General features: G+C 37.2%; 1 protein-coding gene across 6 annotated transcripts in view; it reads left to right on the top strand.

The window, feature by feature from the left end:
• The window catches only part of TMEM65 (transmembrane protein 65), a 64,928-nt gene that overhangs the window by 19,643 nt on the left and 30,037 nt on the right, over positions 1-15,248 (top strand). For 3 of the 6 annotated variants that reach the window (XM_035011886.1, XM_035011884.1, XM_035011889.1), the window contains exon 2: positions 2,294-2,374. The exons of 2 other annotated variants lie outside the window; for them this stretch is intronic. In XM_035011886.1, the coding sequence (XP_034867777.1) occupies positions 2,294-2,374 (81 nt within the window). Of the gene's footprint in view, positions 1-1,293; positions 1,399-2,293; positions 2,375-15,248 lie in introns of those variants that run through there. One more of the 6 variants, XM_035011888.1, reaches the window with a different exon arrangement.

Genomic DNA, 15,248 nt, shown 5'->3' with positions numbered 1-15,248 from the left:
TTATTTATTTTATTTATTTATTTATTTTTTTAAGATTTTATTTATTTATTTGACAGAGAGAGAGATAGCGAGAGCAGGAACACAAGCAGCGGGATGGGGAGAGGGAGAAGCAGGCCTCCCCACAAGGAGGGAGCCCGATGTGGGACTCGATCCCAGGACCCTGGGATCATGACCTGAGCCGAAGGCAGACGCTTAATGACTGAGCCACCCAGGCGCCCTATTTATTTTTATTTTATTATGTTATGTTACTCACCATACATTACATCATTAGTTTTTTTTTAATTTTTTATTGTTATGTTAATCACATCATTAGTTTTTGATGTAGTGTTCCATGATTCATTGTTTGCATATAACACCCAGTGCTCAATTCAGTACATGCCCTCTTTAATACCCATCACCAGGCTAACCCATCCCCCCACCCCCCTCCCCTCTAGAACCCTCAGTTTGTTTCTCAGAGTCCATAGTCTCTCATGGTTTGTCTCCCATTACCTTTAATATATTTATTATTTAGATCACTCTTTCTATATGTCACCAATATTCCATCACCACCACTGCCAACATACTCCTATATAGATGCCCTTATCACCCTAGCTCTGGCACTGACACCCTGAGCCACATCCCCTCTCTTTTACCATGGGGAAGCCTTTCTTACCCTATTTGGGTTCTGACAGGTTGTGCCAGACTGACCCCCCGTGTGAACGCTTCCTCCCTCCCCCTTGAGCTCTGAGACCCTGTTCTGCCTCCCACACAAATGCCTACCTCACTGATTCCCATCTTATGGCTTTTAGACTGAATTGTATGGGAAGGAAAAGGGAAACCTACTTCCCCTCACTTATTTAAATCCTTGCCGTGCTTTAAGGCCAGACTCAAAACCTCTTCCTGGAGGCTGTCTCCCACTTCTTAAGGCTATAATTTTTCCCTTTTGTAAACTTATATGTATTTTTTTCTTCCTCTAATCATCTCATATATGTTTGTATATCCTTGAGATTAGGGACTATTTTCTGCAAGGTTTGTTTTTTGTTTTTGTTTTTGTTTTTTAGTAACCTTTAAGAACTTTTTTTTTACAGCAATGAATGCACATTTTAAAAAGTTTTGCCAGCTGATTTATGATACAAGTATTTTACTTTTATTTTTTATTTTTTTATTTTATTTTATTTTTTAAAGATTCTATTTATTTATTTGACAGAGAGATAGACAGAAGAGCACAAGCAGAGGGAACGGCAGAGGGAGAGGGAGAAGCAGGCTCTGCACTGAGCAGGGAACCCGATGCGGGACTCGACCCCAAGACCCTGAGATCATGACCTAAGCCGAAGGCAGACGCTCAACCATCTGAGCCACCCAGGCGCCCCCTTTTAAACATAAGATTCGATCACTGAACCTTGCTTCATTATATGTTAGGTATTCTTTCACTGATAGTCAAATGATAGTAAATTAAGTGATTTAAGTGGAAAACATTTAACTTCTAAGGAAGAGAATCTTGTTCTCTTTTATTTACCATTAATTTACATATGTAGAAAAAATATATATGAAATTCTAATACCCTATTTTTTCCCTGGATTTATGCCCATTTCATTAAATAATCCATTTTTTTATTATTATAGGCATTCTTTGCTTTGCATGGTTCCCAAATGCACCAATTTCAGTGACTATGTTTTAGTTACATAACAGCAGTTCCCAACAACACAGTTCAAATTTTATTTCCTACAGTATATTAACTGTGAGTAATTCTACAAAGTACAAACTTTGCCTTCTACAAATCACTGTGTAACAACAGATGTACATCATTATCATGGCCAATCATATCACTCTTTCAGTCTCTCAGTGATTGGTCACTACTTAATCTGTTGGTCAGTTCACACAGAGATAGCAAAATGTGTGGTTTGCATTGCCTTCTTGTCTCATAGTGATAAACCCATGAGATGTTTTAAAAAAATGGGTAATCAAAAGAGAATTGACCAAAAAAGATGAAAGTACAGCAAAGAAATGAAAATTGATCATACATTAGTTTTACTATTTTAAATTTCCCTTTATGTTCATAACTGTTGGCAAGAGAATTTTTATTGTTTTGAAAAAAATTTTAAAGGTCATAGAACAATTGTAATTTTCCCCATTGGTATTAAGGCTTTATGGTTTCATCTTGCATTGTCATTTTTATGACCCCACACTACTGTGCCAAGTAAGGACTGCCTATGTTCTAGAATGCTTCACTTCAAAATTTCATATACATTTTTAATTTATACATATTTTATTTACTTTATCACTTGAATACATTTTGATTTTACAATACTTTTAGCATGCAGATATCCCAAACCTGAGATTGCCATTGTGAAGCAAGCGAAGAAGGTATCATCAGCAGAGACCCCTGATAGTTTTGGTATAGTACAATCTTAACAGTATTGATTGATTGTCAGATGTTATTGCAAATAGCAAAGCATCTATTTGACAGAACTTCTTGCCTGTTTGAAATAGAATGTTTTGGTTGTAATGATAACCTTTGTTTTTTGCACCAGTGTTTTAGACTGTCTACAGAGTATTTTTGTTATCTAATCCTAGTCTTTGTGGATGGAATAATAATTGCATGTTTAATTAACTGAAGGATTAAATTTATAACCTTAACAAGACATAAAACCACTTATATTTAGTTATATTTAAATAACATATTTTTAAAATTATTGAAATGGGGCACCTGGGTGGTTCAGTCAGTTAAACATCGGACTCTTGATTTCAGCTCAGGTCATGATCTCAGGGTCGTGAGATTGAGCCCTGTGCCGGACTCCGTGCTGGTTGTGGAGCCTTCTTAAGATTCTCTCTCTCTCTCACCCTCTGCTCCTCCCCCCTCGCCCCCACGTGCTCAGTCTCTCTCTCTCAAAAAAAAAAAAATTGTTGAAATAACTGAGGAAGTGAGACATAAGAAGCAACAAAAATTATGAATTTCTTTAGGATGCATGAGTAGGAAAAAAGGACCACACACAGGAAAAATCTTCAGAATATTGTAAGGAGAAACTGTATTTAAGTAACTGAACTTCAGGGAAATACATTTTTAAAGTATATTCTTGAATATTTTGAAAGTCTTATTTTAAAGTCATTCATGAATTTTTTTTAGATTCCATTTCCATACAGCTTGATATCTAACTTGTGTTGCATGAACTGGTTGGAGGAATTATGTTGTGTGCATGTCCATGTGTGTGTATGAGAGAGAGAGAAAGATAAGGGAAGGGAAGGAGAAATAAAAACTATATCTCTGTCCCTATTTTATTTTGATTGCTATTTAATATAGATATATTGCCTAAGAAGTATAACACATGTATGAAAAAGTATCAAAAATATTTTATGGAATAATTGAAATTTTGTAAGAATAAAGGTTAAATGCAACTCAGTTTTCTTAGGATGTATATACACTGTCAAGAGTGAAGACCAGTCTGTAAGAGGTTAAGAGAAATGTAGAGGCACAGTGTGTGTACATACATACACATATTAACAGATTAGTACATTTTCTGTAAAAAATCCCACAGTATATTCTATTTGACCAGTTCTGATGTAATTTTAAAATTAAAAAGTTTTCATCTCTGTGTATATGTAGAAGTTAAATGTTTAAATGCTAATGTCTTTTTATTGTTGTTGTTTTTTGTTAGAGAGAGCTTGAGAGAGTGTGGGGGTGGGAGGGGCAGAGGGAAAAGGAGAGAGAGAATCTTAAGCAGGCTCCACGCCTAGCGTGGAGTCCGATGAAGTGCTCAATCTCACGACCCTGAGATCATGACCTGAGCTGAAATCAAGAGTCAGATGCTTAACTAACTGAGCCTCTTAGGCACCCCAATGCAAATGTCTTTTTAAGAATAATTTTGAAGTATTCTGAAGAGTGTTTACTTAGCCTTTATTTTTAGGACAGTGTAGGGAAAAAGGAATGATAATGATTCTATAGATGATGACAGATATCAGTAGGAGGTAAGGTGTTGCTGAACAGTAACTAAATTAATAGGAGTCAGTGATCACCTTTTGAGACTCAGTCTTTAGTTGTATCCCTCCTCACTGTAGGGTGCTTTTTTGTGAATATTTAGTTGATAGCTCTGTATTTTTTTTAAACCCTACTTGTTATGCAATAAGGAAGAAATACAGAATAAAAATCTTAGATCTAGAAAGGATCACAGGACCTAAACTCATTTTATGTAACATGGAATAGATCTAGAGGTTTGTGACATGTTCAAGATATGGCAACTGGTTACCTATACCTCAGAGTGACGATTAGTGTCGAGTCCTTTGGATTTTTAGTTCAGTGTTCTTTTTGCTGTGATAAATTTCTTCATGGTTAAAAGAGAAGATTAGTGCTAGACTATAGGATATTAAGTTTTTCTGAAACCATCAGAAACCATGTAATTTCCCATTCAAAATATGTTTTATTTGGTAACCATAGTCAGTTGATTTACTCCTCTTTCTTTTAACTGTGATGGATTTTTGAAAAATGATTTATCTGAAAGGAAACTATTTCTTAGGATGGAAAAAAAATTTGAAAAGGATATTAATATTTTAGTTAATTGCAGTTTTACTTCAATTTCAAATATTAATGTATGACCAATGTTTTGATAATGTTTATGTATTAACATATAATTGATTCTTGGTTTTCTGTGGTTTTCTATTGTCATTTTATTCATTGAACAAGGATTAGAACAAGAGAATGAGAACCTGGGTTCTAGATCCAGCTGTGTAGCCTCGAGTAAGTCATTTAACATCTCTGGCCCTAAGTGGCTGCATCTTCAAAGTGGAGAATTAAGTCAGTATTTCTCAGTGGGTATACTACTGGCATTTGGGCTGGATAAATCTTTATTATGAAGGACTCTCTTGCGCATTACAGGGTGTTTAGCACCCCTAATGCCAGTAGCATTTCCCAGTCACTATCACATCCAAAAGCAACCCTGCATTTCTGAGCAAGGGTTGAGGTATACTCCATGTTGAAAACTACTGGCAGATGGTTTCTAGGGATCCTTTCAGCTCTAACATTCTGTGAAAGAATTCTTATTTGAGGAATGACTGGAAAGGAAAAAGGTAATGCATTGACTGAAAAATCTCTGCTTCTTCCTAGTATTAAGCAATTTTATTTAAAAATGAATGTCGTCTGGAGATCTGTGTAACTATACCCGCAGATATATGTACCATTTATTGTGTTCCAAGATGAATTATTATATTTTTCAAGCTCTCCTTAAGCTTTCCATCTATAATATAATGTATATGTATAATATACCTAGTTATATGATTTTTCTAGAGTTTCTTAAAGTTATATAGTATTGTCTCTATGTAATGAGTAAAAGTAAGAGGATCTGATTATTTTTAAAAAGTTGTACTGTTGGGGCACCTGGGTGGCTCAGTTGGTTAAGTGTCTGCCTTTGGTTCAGGTCATGATCTCAGGGTCCTGGGATGAAGCCCCATCTCAAGCTCCCTGCTTAGCAGAGAGCCTGCTTCTCCCTCTCCCTTTGCTACTCCCCCTACTTGTATTCATGCCCTCTCTATCTCTGTCAAATAAATAAAATCGTTTTAAAAAGTCTGTACTGTTGGGTGCCTGGGTGGCTCAGTTGTTAAGTGTCTTCCTTCCGCTCAGGTCTTGATCCCAGGGTCCAGGGATCAGCCCCTCATCGGGCTCCCTGCTCAGCGGGAAGCCTGCTTCTCCCTCTCCCACTCCCCCTACTTGTGTTCCCTCTCTTGCTGTGTCTCTCTCTATCAAATAAATAAATAAAATCTTTTTTAAAAAATTTATATTGTTGTTTTTATCTTAGCTTTTTAAAAAAGGAATGTCATTATGTATAGTAATTATTTCCTTTTTCTGTCTTCCTTTGGCATGAAGGAAAGGAAGGAATATAGTTTCTGTGTTAAATAGTATATATTATTTTCAAGTACACATTTAGACATGTAAAAGCAACCACAGATCAATAGTATGTTTGATTATCTTTAAAAAACTATGAAGTGGAAGAGGCAAGATGGTGGAAGAGTAGAAGACCTTGTTTCATCTGGTCCCTTGAATTTAGCTAGAAAACTATTAAATCACTCTGAACACCCATGAATTCAACCTGAGATGTAAGAAAAGAATTTCAGGAACTCTACAAGTAGAAAAGTGAGCACTTTTTGCAAGGTAGGAGGTGCAGAGAAGTGAATCTGCGGGGAGATATGGGACGATTAACAGCAGGGGAGGGAACTTCCCTGGGGAGGGGCCAAGCGTATGTGTGAGTGCAGGAAAGGGCAACAGCTCTCAGTGCAGGGGGCGAGGGAGGGATGGCTCTGTAAAGAACACTAACCAGCGACCCTCTGCCTTCCCCCAGGAGGGACTGACCGGGTACATACATGATCAGGTGACCGTTCTTTGTGCAGGACCCTGCAAAGTGCAGAAATGCAGCAACTGACTTCCCCTTGGAGGATTGTTGTAGGTGCACACCATGAAGACCACTTATCCCTGAGGGTTTGCTGAGGAGAGGGGACCATGATCTTTTCACTCTGGGGCTGGAGATGGGGTGCAGCCATTTTTATTTTGATCCTCTAAAGAGGCACGGAAAGCCTTCAGGGAACTAAAGCCACACAGCAACCAAAAATAACTTACACCAAGCCCGGCCCCCAGGGGGCGTGCAACTCTGCCCAGGCAAAAACACCTGAGAGTCAGCGCAGCAGGCCCCTCCCCCAGAAGACCAACTGGAAGAACAGGTGAATAGCAAGTTTAAGGATCACACAGAACTGTAAAACTCCAGTGCTAGGGGAAAATAGTATATAGAATTTGAGGGTTTTTTCTCATGATTTGTATATCTTTCACTTTAAAATTTTCCATTTATTTATTTTCTTTTTTCCCTTTTCAACTAGTTTCTTATTTTATCAGCTCTTTGTTTTTAAGTCTTTTTTTTAACTTTCATTTTTTTTACATTTACATTTTATAGATATAGTCTTCATTTTTGGCTTCCTTTCACTCCATTCAATTTTAATTTTGTATATATGTAAGTTTTGCTTTCTTTACAATTTTGGGATTTAGTCTCTTCTAACACACAGACCAAAATACCCTCAGAACCAAGTGGATCACCCTACTTTGTCCACCCTGTGAGATTATATTCTCTCTTCCCCCTCCCCATGCTCCCCCCCTTTTTTTGTTTTTGTTTTTTTCTTTTTCTTTTTTGGTTTCTGACCTCTTTGGATTTTTCTAGTATGTATTTCACTTGGGTTGTGGGTTTTTTTTTTTTTTAAGATTTTATTTATTTATTTGACAGAGAGAGACACTGCAAGAGAAGGAACACAAGCAGGGGGAGTGGGAGAGGGAGAAGCAGGCTTCCTGCCAAGCAGGGAGCCTGATGCGGGGCTTGAACCCAGGACCCTGGGACCAGGACCTGAGCCGAAGGCAGATGCTTAATGACTGAGCCACCCAGGCGCCCCCGTGGTTGGTATTTTTGCTAATACTCACTTGTTCATCCATTCTTCTCTGGGTAAAATGACTAGAAGGAGGAATTCACAACAAAAGAAAGAACCAGAGGTAATACTCTCTGCCACAGATCTAAGTGACGTGGATATAAGTAAAATGTCGGAGATGGAATTCAGGGTAACAATTATAAAGTTACTAGCTGGGGCTTGAAAACATAAAAGACACTGGAGAATCTTTTAGTGCATAAATGAGATCTAATCAGGCCAAATTAAAAATGCTGTGAGATGCAGTTTAAATTAGATGCTCTAACAGGTAGGGTAAATGAGGCAGAAGAGAGAGTAAGTGACATAGAAAACTAGTTGATGGAAAGGAAGGAAGCTGGGGAAAAGAGAAAAACAACTAATGGACTATGAGGGGAGGCTTCAAGAAATCAGCAATGCCATAACACATAAAATATCAGAATTTTTGGGGTGCCTGAGGGAGAAGAAAGGGCCAGAAGGTATATTTGAGTAAATCATAGCTGAGAATGTCCCTAATCTGGAGAAGGAAACAGGCATTCATGTCCAAGAGGTAGAGAGGACCCCTCCTAAAATCAATAAAAATAGATCAACACCCTGACACATGATAGTGAAGCTTGCAAATTTCAGAGATAAAGAGAAAATCCTGAAAGCAGTTCAGGACAAGAGGTTCTTAACCTACAGGGGTAGAAACATTAGACTGGCATCAGACCTATCCACAGAGATCTGGCAGGCCAGAAAGGTCTGGCATGATACATTCAGGGTACTAAAAGAAAAACATGCAACCAAGAAAACTTTATCCAGCAAGGCTGTCATTCAGAATGAAAGGAGCAGTAAAGAGCTTCCAGAACATATAGAAATTGAAAGAATATGTGACCACCAAGCCAGCCCTGCAAGAACTATTAAGGGGGATCATGTAAGTGAAGACAGAGCCAAAGAGTAACATAGACCAGAAAGAAACAGAGACAGTCTACAGAAACAGGGACTTTACAGGTAATACAATGAGACTAAATTCATATCTTTCAATAGTTACTCTGAATGTAAGTGGGCTAAATGCTCCAGTCAAAAGACACAGAGTATCAGATTGGATAAAAATGGAAGACCCATCCATATGCTGTCTACAGGAGACTCATTTTAGACCTAAAGACACTTCCAGATTGAAAGTGAGGAGGTGGAGAACCATTTATTATGCTAATGGACCTCAAAAGAAAGTTGGGGTAGCAATCCTCATATTAGACAAAATAGATTTTAAACCAAAGACTGTAGTAAGAGATGAAGAGGAGCACTATATCATACTTAAAGGGTCTACTCAATAAGAAGATCTAACAACTATAAATACTTATGCTCCTAATTTGGGAGCAGCCAATTATATCAACCAATTAATAGCCAAATTAAAGAAACACATTCATAATAATACAATAATAGTAGGGGACTTCAACACCCCACTCATAGCAATGGACAGATCATCTAAGCAGATCAACAAGGAAACAAGAGCTTTGAATGACACACTAGACCAGTTGGACTTCACAGGTATGTACAGAGCATTCCATCCTAAAGCAACAGAATATACATTCTTCTCGAGTGCACATGGAACTTTCTCCAGAATAAATCACATACTGGGTCACAAATCAGGTCTCAACCAGGACCAAAAGATTGGGATTATTCCCTGCATATTTTCAGACCACAGTGCTTTGAAACTTGAACTCAGTCACAGGAGGAAATTTGGAAGGAACTCAAACTCTTGGAGGTTAAAGAGCATCCTACTAAAGAATGAATAGGTCAACCAGGAAATAAAGAATTTTTTAAAAATCATGGAAACTAGTGAAAATGAAAACACAACTGTTCAAGACCTTTGGGATACAGCAAAGGTGGTCCTAAGAGGGAAATACATTGCAATACAAGCCTCTCTCAAAAAATTACAAAAATATCAAATACACAAGGTAACCTTACACCTAGGACCTGGAGCTGGAGACAGAACAGAAAATTAAACCTAAACCAAGCAGGAGAAGTGAAATAATGAAGATCAGAGCAGAAATCAATGAAATAGAAACCAGAAGAACGGTAGAACAGATCAACGAAACTAGAAGCTGGTTTTTTGAAAGAATTAATATGATTGATAAACCCCTAGCTAGACTTATCAAAAAGAAAAAAGAAAGGACCCAAATTAATAAAATCATGAATGAAAGAGGAGAGATCATGACCAACACCAAGGAAATACAGACAATTTTAAGAACATATTATGAGCAACTATATATAGCCAACAAACTAGGCAGTCTGGAAGAAATGGATGCATTCCTGGAAATTAACAAACTACCAAAACTGAAACAGGAAGAAATAGAAAATCTGAACAGACCCATAACCAGTAAGGAAATTGAAGCAGTAATAAAAAACCTCCCCCAAAACAAGAGTTCAGGGCCAGATGGCTTCCCAGGGGAATTCTACCAAACATTTAAAGAAGAAATAATAGCTATTCTACTGAAGCTGTTTCAGAAAACAGAAATAGAAGGAAAACTTCCAAACTTGTTCAATGAGGTCAGATACCTTGATCCCAAAACCAGACAAAGACCCCACCAAAAAGGAGAACTACAGACCAATATCTTTGATGAACATGGATGCCAAAATACTCACCAAGATACTAGCCAATAGGACCCAACAATACATTAAAAGGATTATTCACCATGACCAAGTGCGATTTATTCCTGGGCTGCAAGGTTGGTTCAACATCTGCAAATCAATCAACGTGATACATCACATTAAGAAAAGAAAGGACAAGAACTATACGATCCTCTCAATAGATGCAGAAAAAGCATTTGACAAACTACAGCATCCTTTCTTGATTAAAACTCTCCGTAGTGTAGGGATAGAGGGAACATACCTCAATATCATAAAAGCCATCTACGAAAAGCCCACAGTGAATATCTTTCTCAATGGGGAAAAACTGAGAGCTTTTCCTCTAAGGTTAGGAACATGAAAGGGATGCCCACTCTCAGCACTCTTGTTCAACATACTACTAGAAGTCCTAGCCTCAGCAATCAGACAACAAAAAGAAATAAAAGGCATTCAAATTGGCAAAGAAGTCAAAGTCTCACTTCACAGATGACATGATACTTCATGTGGAAAACCAAAAGACTCCACCCCAAAATTGCTAGAACTCATACAGCAATTCAGCAACGTGGCAGGATATATAAAATCAATGCACAGAAATCAGTTGCACTTCTATATACTAATAATGAGACAGAAGAAAGAGAAATTAAGGAATCGATCCCATTTATAATTGCACCAAAACCCTTAAGATACCTGGGAGAAAAGCTAACCAAAGAGGTAAAGGACCTGTACCCTTAAAAACTAAGAACACATATGAAAGAAATTGAGGAAGACACAAAGAAATGGAAAAATATTCCATGCTCATGGATTGGAAGGATAAATATTGTTAAAATGTCAATGCTACCCAGAGCAATCTACACATTCAGTGCAAACCCTATCAAACTTTTGATCAACTTTTTTCACAAAGCAGAAACAATCCTAAAGTTTGTATGGAACCAGAAAAGCCCCCAAATAGCCAGAGGAATGTTGAAAAAGAAAACTAAAGCTGGTGGCATCACAATGCCAGACTTCAAACTATATTACAAAACTGTAATCGTCAAGAGAGTATGGTACTGGCACAAAAACAGACACACAGATCAATCAAACAGAATAGAGAACCCAGAAATGCACCATTAACTCTATGGTCAACTTATCTTTGACAGAGCAGGAAAGAATATCCAATCGAAAAAGACAATCTCTTCAATAAATGGTGCTGGGAAAATTGGACAGCCGCATGTAGAGGAATGTAACTGGACCATTTTCTTACACCATACACTAAAATAAATTCAAAATGAATGAAAGACCTTAATGTGAGACAGGAATCCATCAAAATCCCAGAGGAGAACACAGACAGCAACCTCTTTGACCTCAGCTGCAGCAGCTTCTTGCTAGACACGTCTCCAAGGCGAGGGAAACAAAAGCAAAAATGAACTATTGGGACTTCACCAAGATAAAAAGCTTCTGCACAGCAAAGGAAACAGTCAACAAAACCAAAAGGTAACCTATGGAATGGGAGAAGATTTTTGCAAATGACATATCAGACAAAGGGCTAGTGCCCACGATCTATAAAGAACTTATCAAACTCAATACCCAGAAAACAAAGAATCCAGTCAAGAAATAGGCAGAAGCATGAACAGACATTTGTCCAAATAAGACATACAAATAGCCAACAGACAAATGAAAAAATGCTCCACATCCCTAGGCATCAGGGAAATACAAAGCAAAACCGCAATGAGATACCTCCTTACACCAGTTAAAATGGCAAAAATTAACAAGACAGGAAACACCAAATCTTGGCAAGGATGCAGAGAAAGGGGAACCCTCTTACACTGTTGGTGGGAATGCAAGCTGGTACAGCCACTCTGGAAAACAGTATGGAGGTTCCTCAAGAAGCTAAAAATAGAGCTACCCTACCACCCAGCAATTGCACTACTCAGTATTTACCCCAAAGATACATGCACCCCAATGTTCATAGCAACAATGTCCACAATAGCCAAACTGTGGAGAGCTGAGTTGTCCATTGACAGTTGAATGGATTGAGAAGATGTGGTTTATATATACAATGGAATATTACCCAGCCATCAGAAAGGATAAATACTTACTATTTACATTGATGTGGATGGAACTGGAGGGTATTATGCTGAGTGAAATAAGTCAAATGGAGAAAGGCAATTATATGGTTTCAGTCATATGTGGAATATAAGAAACAGTGCAGAGGATCATAGTGTAAGGGAGGGAAAACTGAATGGGAAGTCACCAGAGAGGGAGATAAACCATGAGAGACTTTTAACTATAGACAGCAACAAACTTAGGGTTGCTGAAAGGGAGGTGGGGGGAATGGGGTAATTGGGTGATGGGCATTAAGGAGGGCATGTGATGTGCTGAGCCCTGGGTGTTATACACAAATAACAAATAGAACACTACATCTGAAACTAATGATGTACTATACATTGGCTAATTCAATTTATTTTTTTATTTTATTTTTTTTAAGATTTTATTTATTTATTTGAGAGAGAGAGAATGAGAGGGAGAGCACGAGATGGGGGAGGGTCGGAGGGAGAAGCAGACTCCCTGCTGAGCAGGGAGCCTGATGTGGGACTCAATCCTGGAGTCCCAGGATCATGACCTGAGCCGAAGGCAGTCACTTAACCAACTGAGCCACCCAGGTGTCCTGGCTAATTCAATTTAAATAAAAAATGAAAAATTAAAGAAAAACCTCTATGAAATGACAGATAAAAGAGAAGTAAATAATTGTACAGCCAGAGTTAAACAATTAACAAGTTACTACATTAATTAGGTAATAAATGTGATGATTAATTGGGTACTGTTACCTTCCTCATCATTACGGCTGGCCAGCTCCTGTCCTCAGCTGTTATGTGACTGGCCTGCCCAACCCAGGAATGGCTTAGTTGCCCTGAAGTTAACTAGATACCAGTCTAGGTTGCATTGAAGCCCCAGGTCCCATATTATGTTCCGCAGAGGTTAATGAGGCAGTAGTATTATATGATCCATGTAGAAATCCAGGTAGAAGTTTCTTTTCTACATAATGTGCATGTTGCAGTACATTTAAATGCTAAATAAAATTACAAAATCACATTCAAGTGCTTTTTCTTTCTTTTTTTTTTCTTTCTTTTTCTTTGAGGTGGGGGGGTGTTAGCTAAGGCATGCATTTTTTAAAAACAATTATTAAAAAGGACTTTCACAATCATAGTTTTTATTCTAAAAGACTTGTTAACTGAAATTTAGTAAGTTAAATATTTAAGTTCCTTGCTATTTCTGAAGAGTGCTTTCACTTTTCAAATTTGAGTTTTTATAAGTGTATTACTTAGTCATATTAATTTGTTTCTTTTAAAAATATTGCTTTGTAGCTTTTTTTTTTTTTTTTGCTTCGTAGCTTAAAAAAAAACCCCTTTTTTAAGCTTTTTCCTGTTTGGTGCATGTTTGATTATTTAATATGATTTGTTTAAATTATTTTGTATATGGCATTGTTTGCATTTAAGTTTGTATTCTTTAATGTGTTATATATTTATTGTAAATTTCACCTTACTCTTCAGAACTTTTGATTTTATTAAAAGTCTAAACAGTTATTCATAATGTTCATAAATTGGGTAACTAAGATCTATAGTCTCCAAATTGTTGCTTAAACACAGTAGTTTCTTTTCTTATCATAAATCTCTTATTAGGCCAAAGTGTAATTTGTGTTGCCAAGTCTACTTTCTGTACTTCCTTAGAGAAAATGCTGGGTAGGGCCTGGAGCAAATAGCGGGTGGTCAAAAGATCAGAAACTGGATAATTGGACACTTATAGTATTATTTGTAATTAAAGGAATAATGTGTGCATTAAACTGGTCCTTTTCTGTCATCTCAGAGTACAATTGCTTTGGTACTTTTCTTATTAAGTACATTATAAATGATTTTAAATTGTTCCCTTGATTTTTTTTTTTAAAGATTTTATTTATTTATTTGAGACAGAGAGAATGAGAGACAGAGAGCATGAGAGGGAGGAGGGTCAGAGGGAAAAGCAGACTCCCCGCCGAGCAGGGAGCCCGATGCGGGACTCGATCCCGGGACTCCAGGATCATGACCTGAGCCGAAGGCAGTGGCTTAACCAACTGAGCCACCCAGGTGTCCCTGTTCCCTTGATTTTTGATCTTACATTGATGTTTACGTCCATGGTAACAGACTAAAATAAGTTACCATATTTAGAATTATCATTGCCTTGAAAGCGTGATAGAAAATAAGATTCCTCTTTTTGTTTTTCGGATTTTCTTTTTTTTTTCAAGTGTGGATTTATACTTTGTAAAATATGGTTAAGTTTAATGATGGAATGTTTATGAACATGAGAAATTATGGCTTCTATTAAATATAATGGAACTCATTCTATATGTCAAGGGGCCTAGTTTTGTTTTCCAGCATCACCATTACAAACATCTATTATAATTTTATAATAGAGACTAAAATGTAGAAACTATAGGTGTTCTACTTACATTTCTTCAACCAGAATGTTTTGATTTTCAATTTAAGATGTACCTCTAAGAGTAACTTATTTAAAAAAGAAATATGGGGCTCCTGGGTGGCTCTTGTCAGTTAGGCAGCCGACTCTTGGTTTCCACTCAGTGCATGATCTCAGGGTCCTGGGATTGAGCCCCATGTTGGCCTCCACGCTCAGCAGGGAGTCCACTTGAGGATTCTCTCTCCCCCTCTCCTTCTTGCTCTTTCTCTCTCTCTCCAAAATAAATTAAAAGATCTTTTAAAATAAATAAATAAGAAATACACCAGGCATACCTTATCCTAAAAAGTATTCTAGAAACGCTTATTAATATTAATCTGAAGGTTTTTTTTTTTTTTTAAAGAAATATTTTTAAAAGGAAATATAATTAAGGGGAGATATACTTGTGAATCATATAATAAACTTCTCAGACCTGTCCTACCTAATTGTTTTATTAGAATATTTTACCAATTAAAATAACTTGACAATTGATTAGGGCTTAGAAATTTCTTTCAAGGATTTGTTTTAATGACACTTAACCTACATTCTAAAAACATGAAAATATTTTTAGTAGAGTGTTAACATTGAAAAGATAAAAATGCAGCAAGATGGGAATAGTTTGGCATATTCTTTCTGAGAGAAATTTTGCAAAATTTTAAAAATCCTTAAATCCCTTCCTCCCGCCTTCCTCCTTTCCTTCCTTCCTTCCTCCTTTCCTTCCTTCCTTCCTTCCTTCCTTCCTTCCTTCCTTCCTTCCTTCCTTCCTTCCTTCCTTCCTTCCT

This window comes from Mirounga leonina, unplaced genomic scaffold (genome assembly GCF_011800145.1).
Source record: "Mirounga leonina isolate KUSES-001 unplaced genomic scaffold, KU_Mleo_1.0 Mir_165, whole genome shotgun sequence".
NCBI classification, from domain to species: domain Eukaryota; kingdom Metazoa; phylum Chordata; class Mammalia; order Carnivora; family Phocidae; genus Mirounga; species Mirounga leonina.
This window is presented reverse-complemented; position numbering and strand designations above follow the sequence as displayed.